The sequence below is a fragment of the Microchirus variegatus genome (assembly GCF_963457635.1).
Source record: "Microchirus variegatus genome assembly, chromosome: 12".
Lineage (NCBI taxonomy): Eukaryota > Metazoa > Chordata > Actinopteri > Pleuronectiformes > Soleidae > Microchirus > Microchirus variegatus.
Window position 1 is genome coordinate 18,840,744 of NC_139813.1, and position 14,713 is coordinate 18,855,456.

The window sequence follows — 14,713 nt, forward strand, 5'->3', positions numbered from 1 at the left end:
CAATTATGCTGGTTTGTTCATTCAGGCTGCTGTAAAAACATGGTGGCGCAAAATAGCGGCATCCAAAACCCTTGCCTTAAGTACATATCAAAGGCTTATTCTAAGGCTATTTTTTATTTTAAAGCCATTACTCAATCATTCAATTTCTGCTAATAAATCCTCCAAAAAGTTACACACAATACCTTTAAAACATTTGCTTTACTGATGCTCTTTCACTGAAGGAGAATAAACAGGACAAACACTTGTGCAGTGGCAAGAACTAGAACAAAGCAGTTGTGAATCACAGTCCAAAAAGCCTTTCCAGTGATACAGCAAACATCACAATCAAGTGGTTAGCACATCAGCGTCACAGCACATCACAGATCCTGACACTGTTAACCTTAAAAACAGGCAAGCTCCATTTGCGAGCTTTCCATCAAATATGCTGTATGTGTGCACTGCAATCGCCAGAGGCTGTCATTTTCATGCTAATGGAACCAGGAGCCATAGCACAAGGCGGAAACATTAATAATTATCACATCTTATTATGGGGGTCTTCCTTTTGTTATCATGGTTTGGGAACCCTGTGGCACAAGGTAACATATATAAAGCCAATATTTGCACAGAGGCTCAAGTTTGACATTGGAAAAAATATGTTTCAACTGATCTGGCCACAGTTTAGTAAACAGCCACTGTAATTTAATAGAAGAGCCACAAATCAAATTTATATGGAAACCATGAATGTACATGTGTGCTAATTGCATTGGGTTGGGAGAAAATATGGAAAACCTGCCCCCTGGGACCTTAAGTTACTAAATAACCTACCTCTAACATTTCCTCTATATCACGAGGAGCAAGACGCTGTAGGGCAGAGGCCAGCAAAGCAACCGCAGGAAAGTAGTCACCACACATGGACACCAGACAGAGAGAGAGAGAGAGAGAGAGAGAGAGAAAGAGAGAGAGAAGGAGATATACAACAAGAAAAGACATGAAACAAGCAATGCTCTGCCAGGCCTGAGTCACATGACAAGTGGAATTACTTGTTTCTTTTAGCCTATTCTCAGGGCATTTTAGAAAGCATTTTGCAAAATTTCAATTAAAGAAATTCACTTCTCTATAATTGTTCTGTCTTTTACTTTAATGGACCATGACGGAAGCCTCCCCGCCTAGGTTGAAGCAAGCAACGGATAATTACTGGATAATGCCCACCATTACACGCTTCACTTTAAAACTAACTGATTTAGAAAAGGGCAATTTTTTATAAAGTATGTATATTTATAAGTATGTCACAGCTGTGATCTGGCACACAAACTAACAATTTTAAAGAAAGACAAAACATTACAGATGAAGAACGACAGAGGACAATGAAAGACGTGTCCAAATCTAGATAGACAAATAGACGGATACACAAATCTGACAGCTGATCACCTCATCTTGAGGATGTCCGTCTGAGTCGCTCTGCTTTCGGTCAGGATGACGCTTCAGGAACTGGGCTACATATGTCATAATGGATTTCTCATCAGGCTTGTCAACGTCAACATCTGAGCAGGGAACAAAATGAATGCAATCAAGTTGAGGCGTGCGGATAACTCTTCAACAGTTTCGGAAAATAAAAAAAACATGTTTGACTGACATATCTATTTATGAAAAGAACTTTCAAAATGTTCCGATCAGTGTCCAGGTTTGGTTTGGTGGTTCCACCATGCTGAATCTCATCGTCTAATGGACCTTAATTACACTGATGTCAAGCTTGATTTGCCGGAGTTCATTCTGAAGGACAGCTGTGAAGGAGCACAGATGGTGTTTGGCACTGAGGTGCACATTTGATGCTGCGATAGATATCATTTATTGTATTATTGTATTACAAAAAAACACACTAATTAAATACTAAATCCAGCATATTTATGTGGGGTAAACATAGCACAAAGCAGAGAAGAAAAAAAAAAATATATATATAAAAATGTAATACTGAGGGAAAAGATGCAGCGGTGCAGAATTTGTCAGTTCTTATCAAATCAGTTTGTTCGACATAGTCAACAAAGACATCCTCTATGAAATGCTTCATGAATTGTTGATGAATTTACCTTCTGGGTCAAGAAGTTGTGGGACGCCTAACTCGGTCTCAGCCAATGAAAAGGCTTCCTGCAGATTTTCACGGTTGGGCCTCCCCAATACATGGTCCATGTCAACTAGATCGGGCCGGAGGGAATGGATAACTGCAAAGAATGCTAAACCTGTGCGCCAGCTGGGGCCAAAGTCTTTCACCTCAAGCCCAACACGTCTGGAAATGACAAAAGATCACAGGCTTCACATTGACATCACCTGCAGTACTGAGGCTTTGAGAACATGACTTTGATTCTAACATAACACACAGAGTGCTGATGTATTAAAAATCTTTTAAACAGAGACATTTTTACAGGCCACATACTTGGTGGCTGATTGCTGAACCCATCTCAATAAAGCCTTCCTGATTCCACCCTGGGGTGGGAGGAGTTTCCTTTTGACAGGTGGGCTGGTGGCTTCAGTGCTGCTGTTGGAGCTGTCCAGGGAGGAGGTGCTGCTGGCCTGGAGCGCCGGTAGGCTACTGGTCAGCTCTTCAATCTGTACAAAAGCCAACACAGCCACTCTTTAACCCACACATTTACTCTGGAATCATTTCTATCCTTTAACCTTTTGCTACTACTTAAAATGGGCTACATGAAAAATATGCAACAAGAGTTTAAAATGGGTACTGCGATCCAAATAAACAATGTTGGAAAGCAGTTTTGGCATCAGATAACTTTCACTGATACATGGTGCCTTAAAAATGAATTAGTCATCATGTCAAATCAAAAAACATTAAAATATGTGCAATCACAAAGTGTATAATTTAACTTCAGCCTAGCCAGCTGAGCAGTTGCTCACAATTTATTTGTATGCATGAATGAAGAGATGTGCAGTTTCTCAGATAATCCATAAACATTAATGTAAAATGTGGTGATGTCAATGCTAACATTCTTCTCCTTGTTTTGCATCATTGCTTATTAATGAAACACAAAAACTAACACACTGTCATACATACATAACACACTGAATTAGATTTGTTGCATTTGACACTGTGTCTTCTTTTTCAGTGTAAATGAACTGAGGGCAATGTTACCTGGAAGTAAAGGATTATGGTCCACATCAACCCCAGCACGATGGATGGTCGTCCATCGACAATGTCTGTGGAGTTGATGTTGACGAGCTTGATCTGTGTCCAAAACGCAACATGCAGTATTTCAGTATCTCATAACAAGTTAAAAATAAGTCCAGGTTTCAGTTTATTCAGTTGCACACACATGTTTACACAAAATTAATAATATATGGGTATAATCCAAAATACTACTATCTATAGGTCCTCTATAATATATAGTGCAGTAATATTATGAATACTGACCGGAGATCCTCTGTAGGCCGACTGGAGGGCACATAAGAAAAGGAGAAGAAAGAGAGGGAGAAAGTGAGCCAGTGAGGATGGGGGGCATTTAGGAGTGCTCTAGATGATTTAGATTGAAGGGGTACGCCTCATTGACTTTGAGATGGCAGATAGTGCAACATCTCTGAGGTAAGATAACTTGAGTGGTTCTCTGAGAGGAGCGATCTATCGCCACAACACAGGCAACAAGGATTATGTCCTGCAGAGACGGACGGACACAGAAACTGATACACGGGCTGGGGGGGAGCTGCTATCCTGTGATATGATGAGGCATTCTGTATTATCACAGGGGGTTGTATTACCAAGGCGCTGCTGCACAACAGGTCATCACATGGTAATACATGTCACTCCGCATATAGGTGAACAAGCATGGGGGTGGGGGGTTGGGGACAGGCAAGGGCGACGTGGGGAAGCATGGAATAGCGGCTGATTATAACACTTACAATATGTGGTTTCATATTAGAAAACGCAGCACGTTAACCAGGCAATTCAAGACAGAAATGTGAGGCTGGAATGGTTCATAGAGGCGTTATGAGCACATGCTCAGATGCTATCAGTTGATGTGTTTGACGAGACATAAATAGATAGTAATCAAACAATATTTTGTACGTTATTGGAATTTCTGAATCATCAAGCCTTGCATGTGACTTTTATCAAAATTCTAAAATGATACAAGAGATAAACATGCAGGTATCTAGAAGGAGAGTGTAAATATGTTTTAGACATATTTTACATTTCCTTTTCAACACACAAACACCCATATGAAACAGCATTCAAGTGCACAATGATGTCTCATCTCCAGACTGCAGATTACTGGTGTAGGATTTACGGGTTTTAACCCATGTCACACTTGACGAAGACAAATCAATGTCCCTGCAGACACCAGCTCATACTTATGGCTTTATTTATGTATATCCAAGGACGAGCCAGAAGACGCTATTAAGATGTTGTTTTTTATCTCACATAGAGGCAATTGATGCAGTGCGGTTATTTCAACCAAAAATGTCACTGAGCAGTTTTTGGGATGCAATTTTTGTAAAAAGGAGCTGTGTGCAATGATGCAATTTTTTTACAAATACAGAGATGGCACAAAGCAAACAAGAACACATTGTGATACAATGACACATATAGTCCAGCAATAAATGATATATTATATATTAAATTAAAAGATGACAGTTTGACAGTAAAGAATTTCTCATTCTATCTATTTACTGAACAAAATCCATCAAAATCAGAGCATACATAGTATCATGATAAAAGCGGCATGCTGAAAGGTGGAGAGAGTGAGCGATGGGAAGGAGGGATAACAGGTTACACAAGGTCAAGATTTAACGTTTGCACCCACAAGGCAGCAGCTGAGCAGGGAGAGCAGAAACAGGGGTAAAACAAAGAAAGAAAAAAGAACATAAAGAGAAACACTGAATTCTCACCTTTCTACCCTCAAGGAAGTTGAGAGCTGTACCGATGTTAGCGACCCAGTGGATCCTCTTTAGTTTCTTGCCTTGCTCACATGGCTGGAAGGTATAAAACCGAGAACAATGGAGACGGAAAGAAAAAGGATTTAGGAGAGGAAAAAACGTGTGTGGATGAAATAAAATAGTTGTTTCTGTATGAAATGTAACATGTATGGACATGAAGGGCCCACAAAGAACAGTAAAGGCACTATCAGAACATACAAATAGGGTGAAACAAAAGCCATTAAACCATGAAACAAAAAAATATAGATTCAGAAATAAAATAGGAAAGACAGCGGTCCAATCAGACCTGCGCTTGACTGTAAACGGGCAGATCAATAGGACGTGGAGAGCTTAGACCTTAGGCAATATCGGAAAGTAAAATCCTCGAGCTGTGCACGGCTTCGTCTGTTGTATGTGTGAACTCTGATCTGTCCTTGTTAATTTGCGCTTTCTGATGCAGTTCAAACATCCTAATAAAAGCCAGATCAATAAGCCTTTTTCCATGTTATTTGGCTCATTTCACATGCACCGTGTCAAAAAAGTATAAAGTGGTAGCATTTAAAAAACCAGACACCAACTCAGTTGCTTGTATTTGTCCAAATGTATTTGTGTTGTATTAATGCAATAGGAACAATATTTAGTCCGGTAAGATCATGGAATGTGAAGTGAAAAGAAGATGCTAAATAAATGAGACTCACCAGTTTGTGTCCAGAGAGGACTTCTAGCAGGGCCAGTAGCATTACGCCATCCTTGATGTCCTCAAACAGGTCTTTCACCACTAGAGGTGGGACATGCTGTGTGGAAAAACAAATATATACAACATAATATAATAAACATATCTGATATCAGTCCAATACAGTCCATTTTCATGAAATCTGGAGTGTTTGGATCATATCCAGTTTTGTGTTTCTCTTTTCACAATATCTGATTCAGATGGCTTTTGACATTTCACAGTGGAGAAAATTAGAAACTGGTTACGTAAACTGTATTTGTTCCAGTTTACGTAAAAGTTCCAGGCCATACTCTCACTTCTCCTGGAATGCAAAGCCCTGGGTTTTAAAATCTTAATAGCTGTTGCAATGTATTTAAAACTATGTTGCAAGAAGTGTTTGTTCCAACACATGATCCTTCTCAAAGTGGCCCAGAGGATAAATAAACCAGATACATAATTTACACTGTAAGAACTTAATTTCAACTTGTGAGACATAGATAAAGGGAGAAAAAAATGAATCTCCAAAAGAGTTTGGCTGTGCAATGTACTGCAGACAGAGTTATAGCCATAAGCAGAGGCTCAGCAGGTTCTGAATGGAGGCTCCAAATCCTAAAATATGCTGATGATTTCAAACTGCATCCTTCGCTCCGGCTTCATCCCTGACCTGACACAGACTCCCAGACTTTGGAAATCCACATATCTCTGTTTAGTCCCGACGCCACATCAAGGATTTCTCTTGAAGCACAGTCACATGCTGCGGCTGAGGAGAGGTTTAGTTAGAGAGGGAGGAGGGGGGGGCATTCAGATGAGCGAGCCATTCACAGGGAGATTAGCAGCAATAGAAGTGATGGAAAAAGAGAGGAGACTGTGGTTGTGTGAGTGTGTGTGTGGCGCGAGAGAGAACCCTCACCACGGTCGATATGAGGGGTATAATTGAGTAGGAAGAGCGGCAGCGAGAAAGATGACAGCAGGCAGGGAGAGAGAGAAGGGACACTAACCTCTCTTCTTTCAAAATTAATTACCAAATACACTGGCTCTTCTCACTAATTCCTTGTGTAATGTCATTTCATGGCTTTAGATATGAGAATATTCAGAAAGCACTCATGGCCTTGTCATAAACTGACAGAGGAAACACTTAAAAAGAGCCCTTCAAAAGGATAAATTATACTACAAGCTAATTGAAGTTAAATTCACCTATTTGTTCATTATAATCCCAAAGCTAATGAGGAAATTTCTGACTAATTACAAAATAAGAAAGTAATATCCATTTCACTACTTAACCACATGAGCCGAAAAAAATAAATAAATCAAAGGCTTAATGAGCTGATTGCTGTTGAGTGTCAGGGTAATAATTGATTATGACTGTAAAGCAAAAGGAGTTTGAGTGTATGTTCTTCTGTCTGTGCTCTCATGTGGATTCTGAAAGATCAACAGTAGGGACGACAGCAGGGAGCGGTGAACATCATGAGAAGACTGAAGGGTCTTCATTTAGATTTGAAATACATGTGCGTTCAATTAGCAGTGGATATTTGGCACCTCCATTCCAATATTTAAACTGCTAGAATTTAAGTATAATGCTGCTGTATTATACTTAAATTCTTATTGTATATGACTGAAGGACCCTTTTCTCTATTCTGACTGTTGTGCTGCCCACGTGATGTCACAATTTTGGCACATTTTGAGTTCCTGTTTAGGCTCATTATATTGTGACTGAGAATAAATGCATGCAAACGTCCATGGTATCTACTAACAGTGGTTTGTTCCCTGTATTTTTGGGCAAAATACTGAACCACAGAAATATCGCCCTCAGTGTATCATTGCTGTATGAGTGAATGTGTGATATGGACACATGAATGTGTGTGTGCAGATGGGTGTATGTGACTGGCAGTGTAAAGCACTTTCAGTGCGTACATGTGATGGGGCCATAATTACTTGTGCATGGTAATCTGTCCAGTGGTTGTTGAGGTGCAGCCTGGGAAAATGTTAGACGACTATATGATGAACCATTGATGCAAATTAAAAATAACAGGAAAGGGGCCAGGGAGTCATAAGCATACTTGGCAGAGTGAATACTGAATATGAACATGCTAAAAGCTCAGTGGGTGAAGATGCAAACTATCACCATGTTGCCATTATTTGCTGGGTTGGGCTTCAGCCTGTAGGACAAAATGTCATCCACTCCATCGACCTCTTTCCCCACCAAAAACAGGCGAAGGGGTAGCAGGAAAGTAAACACTAAAAGAGGAGCGGGGAGTTTCACTTAAATGCTGCAGTAATCTCTAAGAACACATGGTTCACTGATTACAGCTGCAAAGCCGTTTGCTTGAAAAAAAAAACGGCTGAGAGACGATGAGACCGCTGCCGTTCAAACTGGCCACTTCATAATTAAGCTTTAACTTAAAATCCTTTCTCTGAAAGGATTTGTCAAAATTGAAACTTGGGCTCAGTTCGCTGCAAGTCCCCCGCCCATCTGTCCCCCTCCTCACTTCAAACTTGAAAGCTTGATTTTTACTTGAAAACCAAAAATAGGCAAAATGTAGGGGCAACCAACACTGTAACAATATATACACATGGAATTGCATACATCTTTATTTAAATGAAAGAGAAATCTTAAAAGTTGCACCCTGCTGCTCTCTTACAGTTATTACCTTTGGTCGACACTGTAACTGGTGACTTAATCTCAAGAGTAATGAGAACCATTAATCTCCTGTATAAATTACTAGCTTCAATACATCTCCTCGCATAGAAACTACTTTACAGGGCTCATACGACTTCTTTTGTTATACCTGTGGAGTGGGAAAGTGAGGGGGAGGGGGAGAGATAGAGAAAGGAATCCTTTTTTGCCATGTCTCAACTCACCTAACGATTAATCACATACCTTTAGGCACTGTATTAAAGACCTGTGATAACTGGAGTGGCCTAATCATCTGCATAGCCAAGGGCATGATCTATCCCTCTGAGAGCGAAGCCAAACCAACTGTTAAAGCCTCTTCCCGCTCTCTATCCTTCTGTCTGCCTCACTCTCACAGTTTTTCCCTTCTGCCTAATAAGCATCTTTATTCAGTACTTTGTAGAGTTTTCTACGCGAGGCAACCGCAAGATGCAATTTAATCCATATCAGCCTGGAGAGGGACATCATCAAGAAATGCATGGTGCTATTACCACCGATCCCCTGCATCAGCTGAGGTGACTTTTGCCCCCTGCTCATCAAAAGGCTCTCTGCCGTGACTACTTAGACATTTTTGAAGACAGATATGGGCCAATCGGTGTCACTATGGCAACATCAGGCATCAGGTGAAGCAGTTTCATGATGGGCAATGAGGAGGAGGAGGAAAGCAACTAATTTGATCAACTAGGTAGAGGGAGAAGCACGGGGCATAAACATGGTTATCTTTTCTGAGGGAAGTGTGATGGTATCGCTAATCTATTGATTAGTTGAGCTGGTTAATTAAAGGGAATTTAAATGGGACTGGAATTACATTTGCAAGATCACTGCAAAAGCATTTCATTTGTGTTGTTCCACCAGATTCTTTTTGCAGAATATTAATGTGTATTTCCATATTTCCTTTTTGTTTAGTTTTAGTTTTTGCAAAGTTTGACGAGGAGATACTCTTAATAATCTTCCATCTGCAGTTAGCTGAACTTTGCATAAACAAAAGAAACAGGAGAAAACACCTGTCTAAATATAAGAAAATCCATTACTTTACACATCTAAATATTGATCCAGCTATTGAAGAGCAGACCTTTGTCAATTCCTCTTTGGTGTCCTCTAAATTCTCACTTCCACTGTGTCAGAACACCTTAATAAATAAACTATGTTCTCATCTGCTATGTTAAAGATTCATGGCATTTAAATATTTGGCCGTGTGATATTTTCTGCTGGCATGGCTATGAGACATCATATTTAATGTTACGTCAAGGTTTATTCCCCTCTGAGTGCTTTTCAAATGAATTTTCTGCTCCGTGTCACTCAGTTCAAGGCCTCCACAGCTGTCACACTCGAATAGGACCTTGAGAGAGCGTCACAGATTGAAATAACACTTAATTGTGTCACGCCGTGCCACATTTGCCTTGTCCGTCCAGTCCTGACACACCATTCAGACAGTAATTGTTTAAATGGAGGAGCCTAATGCAGAAAAATACAATAATTACACACATACGGCAGCCCACTCAGTAGCGGCTGCGTCAAGTCTAATTGGTTAGTATAAGAAACTGATATACTGTTGTCCAAGCTCTTTGGGGAGAAAAATGAGGGGCAGACTTTGACTAAAAACCCTTATCCCGAGCAATCTAAATGGGCTCACATCGAGATAGAGGGCTTACAGGTTACAAAGACTTAAATTACTGACAACAGCTTACAGGGGGAAAAAACTACACCGTATTAAATGCTGCAATGTGAACCTGATAATTAGAGAGGTAGTAAATCCTTGCTACGAGCTATTTGAGATTGGACGAATAAAGAGGAAATATGAAAGGCATGCGAGTAATACTACATCCACACTAATCCGTTTTTGTTGAAACATACATCAATTCTGTCTTGAATGCACCTGTCGTTCAACACAATGCCAGCATATTAGAGACCTAAAAATGGAGATGTTTAAAAATGCTACTCTGGTGCTGCATTTTTGTACGGACAGGGCAAAAACTGGCAGTGCTCTCCTCAGCCACAACATCCCCTAATGATTGATTTTTGTCACATTCACGTCACATGACTCCAAAAGCAAACGTAAACAAAGGGCCCTAAACTACCAGTGTAGAACGTCGGTGTACTTGAATTCACGCGACTCCCAGTTTCCATTTGTTTTGTCCACTTTGTATAACAGTGTGATTTTGGGAAATAGCTCTACTTCGTTACAATTATCCTAACCTACAGTTTAAAAGTGTTGGTGTTTGCCTATTGCATGGTTCCTGATCGACTAACAAGGCTTTACAGCCAACAATGTGTTTTTGCATTTTTTTGTGTGGACCGCGTTATTAAAAATATAATAAACTGAAAAATCTCAGTGTATAAAAATACCCGCCTACGTGCAGACTAGGCATAAGATTTGATGTGTGTGTGTGTGTGGCTTTGGCTGTCTCATGACCAGCTCCACAGTGCGTTTTAGAAATGGAGCAAATGTCACGGCGAGCACCGTGGAAGAAGGAGGGGAAGGGAAAGTTTTTAATCCTCAAATCGGAGCATGAGTGTCTATTTAGAGAAACAATACAGTACAAACAATACTCTCTTACCTTTGCCAAGTGGGAATTGATCCATTTGGTGAATGTCCTTTTCTGCACTGCCTCCTGCTCATCTGTGAATCAGAGCCCAGAGCATCATTATCAGTCACGTGCAAATGATAAACAAAGAGGATTAAAACACTCTGTCTATTGTTTTGAGCGTCAATGCGGTTTGCAGATTCTAATTAACTTTGATATTATTACTGTTTGCTGTCAAAAAAAACAAAAACAACCCAAACTAACTGATGTGGAAAGAGAAGGCATTTGACATTTTAAGATGGCATTTTCAGTAGCTTGGACTATTATAAGTATGGACAGACAACCTGCTCTCGAAAATGCCCTTTAGATGATAGAAGGGCAGCAGCTTTTCCCATATGATGACAGGTGCGTCTGCCATGATCTACATAAGGCTTTTTCATTCATTTCTGCAGATGAAACACACGATCTCTGTTGCTACAACAGTGTTCATAAAGAAGGACATTGTTGTGGCGGCTACAGCAATAAAGGCCATTTAATCAACACACAATCAATAGAGCAGATATCTGCTGACGACACGTGCCCTAAAAAGCCACTTCACTTAAATGAGAAAAAGACATAAATCAAGCCTCGTTGTCTCTCACATGTGCAGATATTGTATTAGAATAATAATGGTCTTTTTTTATTATTATTCAAGCAAAAGAGAGTCTGAGAAAGAGCCTGTTGTTCTCAACACATCACTGGCAGGTGGGCGGATCTTTTTATTCCCTTTCACTGTTGTGAACATTTTTGATTGATCCAGCACACTTCAAAAAAAAATGCGTTTAATGGTTGTGCATGTCATTTTGTCGTTTTTTTGTTTTTTGTTTTATTTTATTTTTTAGACCAAAGCCAATAACATCCACAATCTTATATTGTGATACAAACGAGGGAATATAAAACTCAGATAAAACCCACTGTGTCTGCTGCCTGTTGAGCCCAAACCCAGTTTTTAATTTTAGACTAGCGATATAAAAACGCCATTAAAACATTGTTCAGTATGATAATATTACAAGCACATGAGACTTCAGAGGATATAGCAAGGTATAAACCCAATCGTTGCACACAAAGTGCAACTTTTATGCAAATCATTGGTTCATTCATTCTTGTAGTGGTTGTACCAGCAGTATTATTATAAGTAGTAGTACAATTGGTAGCAGTAGTAATAGTAGGGCTTTTTATGAAATCACACAGATGCAAACAGCATAAACAAAGTCAGTTACAGTTACACACAGCAGTCACTGAATGAAGCAAAGTGCTTAAATATGCCTGTTTTTTTTATCCCCCAAATATACGACCCTTATGAGGAAGAAAACATGCATATCAATACACTGTATGTGCACATATACACACTTGTATGAAAACAAGCATGTACTTTTGTACTTGTTTACCACCACAAATATTCAAAAGGGAAACAAGCTTATAGCCTGAGGGTTGCAGGTTCAAATCTCTCTACAGGTCAAGGGCTGAGTTGCCCCAGAGCAAGGTCCCTCACCGCCCATTGCTCCCTACCACAGATGTGCTCCTGCACCCAGTTTGTGTTTTACCTACTCTTTAAACAATAGCATTATTTGCACTTTTCCATAATGTCATTTAAATAGTAATACATCTTGGTTTTACGCCCTTTTTGGCCTCTGAACGATCATATTTGCTTTCCTGTTTTGTGAAGAACTTTTGCAAACTGTCTGCAAGTGACTTTACACGTTATTGGCTTTATTTGACAATAAACACAATGTATTTGTAATAAAATCGTGGAAGCCACTGAAACTGAAGATGTCCTGTGATAACATGACAAACAGATGTGCAGTCAATCTGGGACTCATGAGGAGACTATCAATTGTCACGTGACTGACAGTGACAATGCTTTTTTTCAGTACCATCTGTGACACAAAGCAATATCCTTTCGATAAGCGCGTTATCAGCGAGAGAGGACGTCTGACAGGGTGCTTTCCTCTAGCTCATAAAAAATGCTGACGCTTTGATTACATTGAAGTTGGTTAGTGTGTCACTGGGTATTGTGGGCGCATATGAGCAGTAAAGTGTATCTGCAAAATGTGGGATTGGTAGAGGGGTCGTTCATACATAATGCAGATACTTTCACACATAGTCCGTTTCTATGAATTAATCTTACAACTGGGTCCAGAAACGATCAATAATTGATGGGCAGCGATATTGGATCAGAATGAGAAAAGCCTCTCGAATCCTCCAGCAGGAACATGTGACAGAGAACATGTCTGCACGTACGTGGTGCCAGCCTTTCAGTCTCAGGGACGAGGTGACTTTGAACTATGCGCACACACGCACACACACACACACATGCACACACAGCAACACTTCTCCACGCACACACACACAAATACTCACATTCTTTCAATATCACAAAGGGAATCAGTCGTCCTCAGCAGCCAAGTATCGTAGCAGCGCTTTAACACACTTGATTACCTTCTCGACTAGTGCTGCCTGCATCATCATTAGTTTTATCCGCAGCCCCTGGATTCTCACTCTGACCACCCACACTGAAAATGACCTGAATGAAATGCAATTCAAATCTGGTTCTCTGTCTCAGGGTGTACATGCCCAAACAAGCTGTAAAAAAACAAAAAAAAAACCATCCAAACACATTCTATGATTTTACTCAAACCCCCCAGGATTTTTGAGATAAGTGACAAGAAACTAATCTGAAGAAAGATTGAGGTAATGAGAATTACCACAATCTAATCTATCAAACAGCAAGACACCCAGAGAAGCAGGCAGACAGAATGTTGAAGGCATTGTTTCGAGATACTGATGAGCTGACAGGCACGCCGCTACAGGGTCAGACAGAGGGATAAGAAATCAAACAGTTTGACATCTGCCCACTGTGCTGTGACACACACAGTGAGCTGCTACTTCTCCTCGGGATATGCCTCCTTCACCTGCTGTACTCTCAGAACACACAAACAGACTCTGCCAAGGTAGAAACACCCCCCCCCTCCCCTTAAATGGTTCCCCATTTGCTTAAAATGCACCACACCCACAGTCCCCCCCAAAAAGAAAAAATCTCCACAGGGGAAATTGAACTGCAAAATGCACAATCTCCCATACAGTAGGCACGTACAGTCCATACTGCAGTGCCACGCTAAATCACACACACCCACAGGCAAGCACAACCACACAGAGTGTACTTTCCATCTTTTCCTCACACTCTCAGAGCCACTCAGTGCCACTCACCGCGGAGGTAGTGGAAGAAGCCCGTCACCAGGTTGAGGGATGTGTTCTTTTTTGGGGAGGCTTCGCCCCCTGCTCGCCGTGCCATCTTGTACGCGACACTGCGCCTCTGTTCCCGCCTGTTTTCATGAGGACGTGGAGAAGACATCCACGGTAACTTCCAGGAGAAGCCTCACTTGCCCTTGCTCCTGCCCTTGCTGCCTCTCCCCCCCTCCCACCTCTTTTGGGGGAGCTTGTCTTTAAAGGACTCCCCGGAGCCCTGGACCTCCCTGGATGACAGCGACGGAACTGTTGCTGGGAGATAAAGCAGGCGAGAAGGTTTCACCCTCTGGGTCTCCTCTCCTCTTTTTACTTCTTGGTGTCCTCTGTCCTGTCCTGCAGTATCAGGCTGCAGACTCAGCCAGACTCTGTGTTTTTCCTGCCTGTTAAGCAGCTTGGGAGAGTGTGTGTGTGTGTGTGTGTGTGTGTGTGTATGTGTGATGCAAAGACTGTGTGAGCATGTGTGTGAGAGAGACAGCAGCGCAGTGCCGGCTTGCCTCAGCATCAATCTTACTTGCTTCGTCCCTTTCACCCTCTCTCTCTCTCTCTCTCTCTCTCTCTCTCTCGCAAACACCCTCTACCCCAGTCTCTCTCTCTCTCTCCTAATTTCTCACTATAGGCTGCGGGAAC

At 41.0% G+C, this 14,713-nt stretch overlaps 1 protein-coding gene across 1 annotated transcript in view; it reads right to left on the reverse strand.

Moving 5' to 3' along the window:
- Positions 1 to 14,192, reverse strand: part of syne1a (spectrin repeat containing, nuclear envelope 1a) — a gene marked incomplete at its 5' end in the record, with an annotated part of 103,554 nt that extends 89,362 nt beyond the window's left edge. The window contains 9 exons of the mRNA XM_083898728.1: positions 1,408 to 1,520; positions 2,064 to 2,260; positions 2,408 to 2,580; positions 3,119 to 3,211; positions 3,398 to 3,418; positions 4,867 to 4,950; positions 5,592 to 5,687; positions 10,835 to 10,896; positions 14,048 to 14,192. Of these exons, the coding sequence (XP_083754854.1) occupies positions 1,408 to 1,520; positions 2,064 to 2,260; positions 2,408 to 2,580; positions 3,119 to 3,211; positions 3,398 to 3,418; positions 4,867 to 4,950; positions 5,592 to 5,687; positions 10,835 to 10,896; positions 14,048 to 14,192 (984 nt within the window). The remainder of the gene's footprint in view (positions 1 to 1,407; positions 1,521 to 2,063; positions 2,261 to 2,407; positions 2,581 to 3,118; positions 3,212 to 3,397; positions 3,419 to 4,866; positions 4,951 to 5,591; positions 5,688 to 10,834; positions 10,897 to 14,047) is intronic.
- Between the last annotated feature and the right edge of the window lie 521 nt (positions 14,193 to 14,713).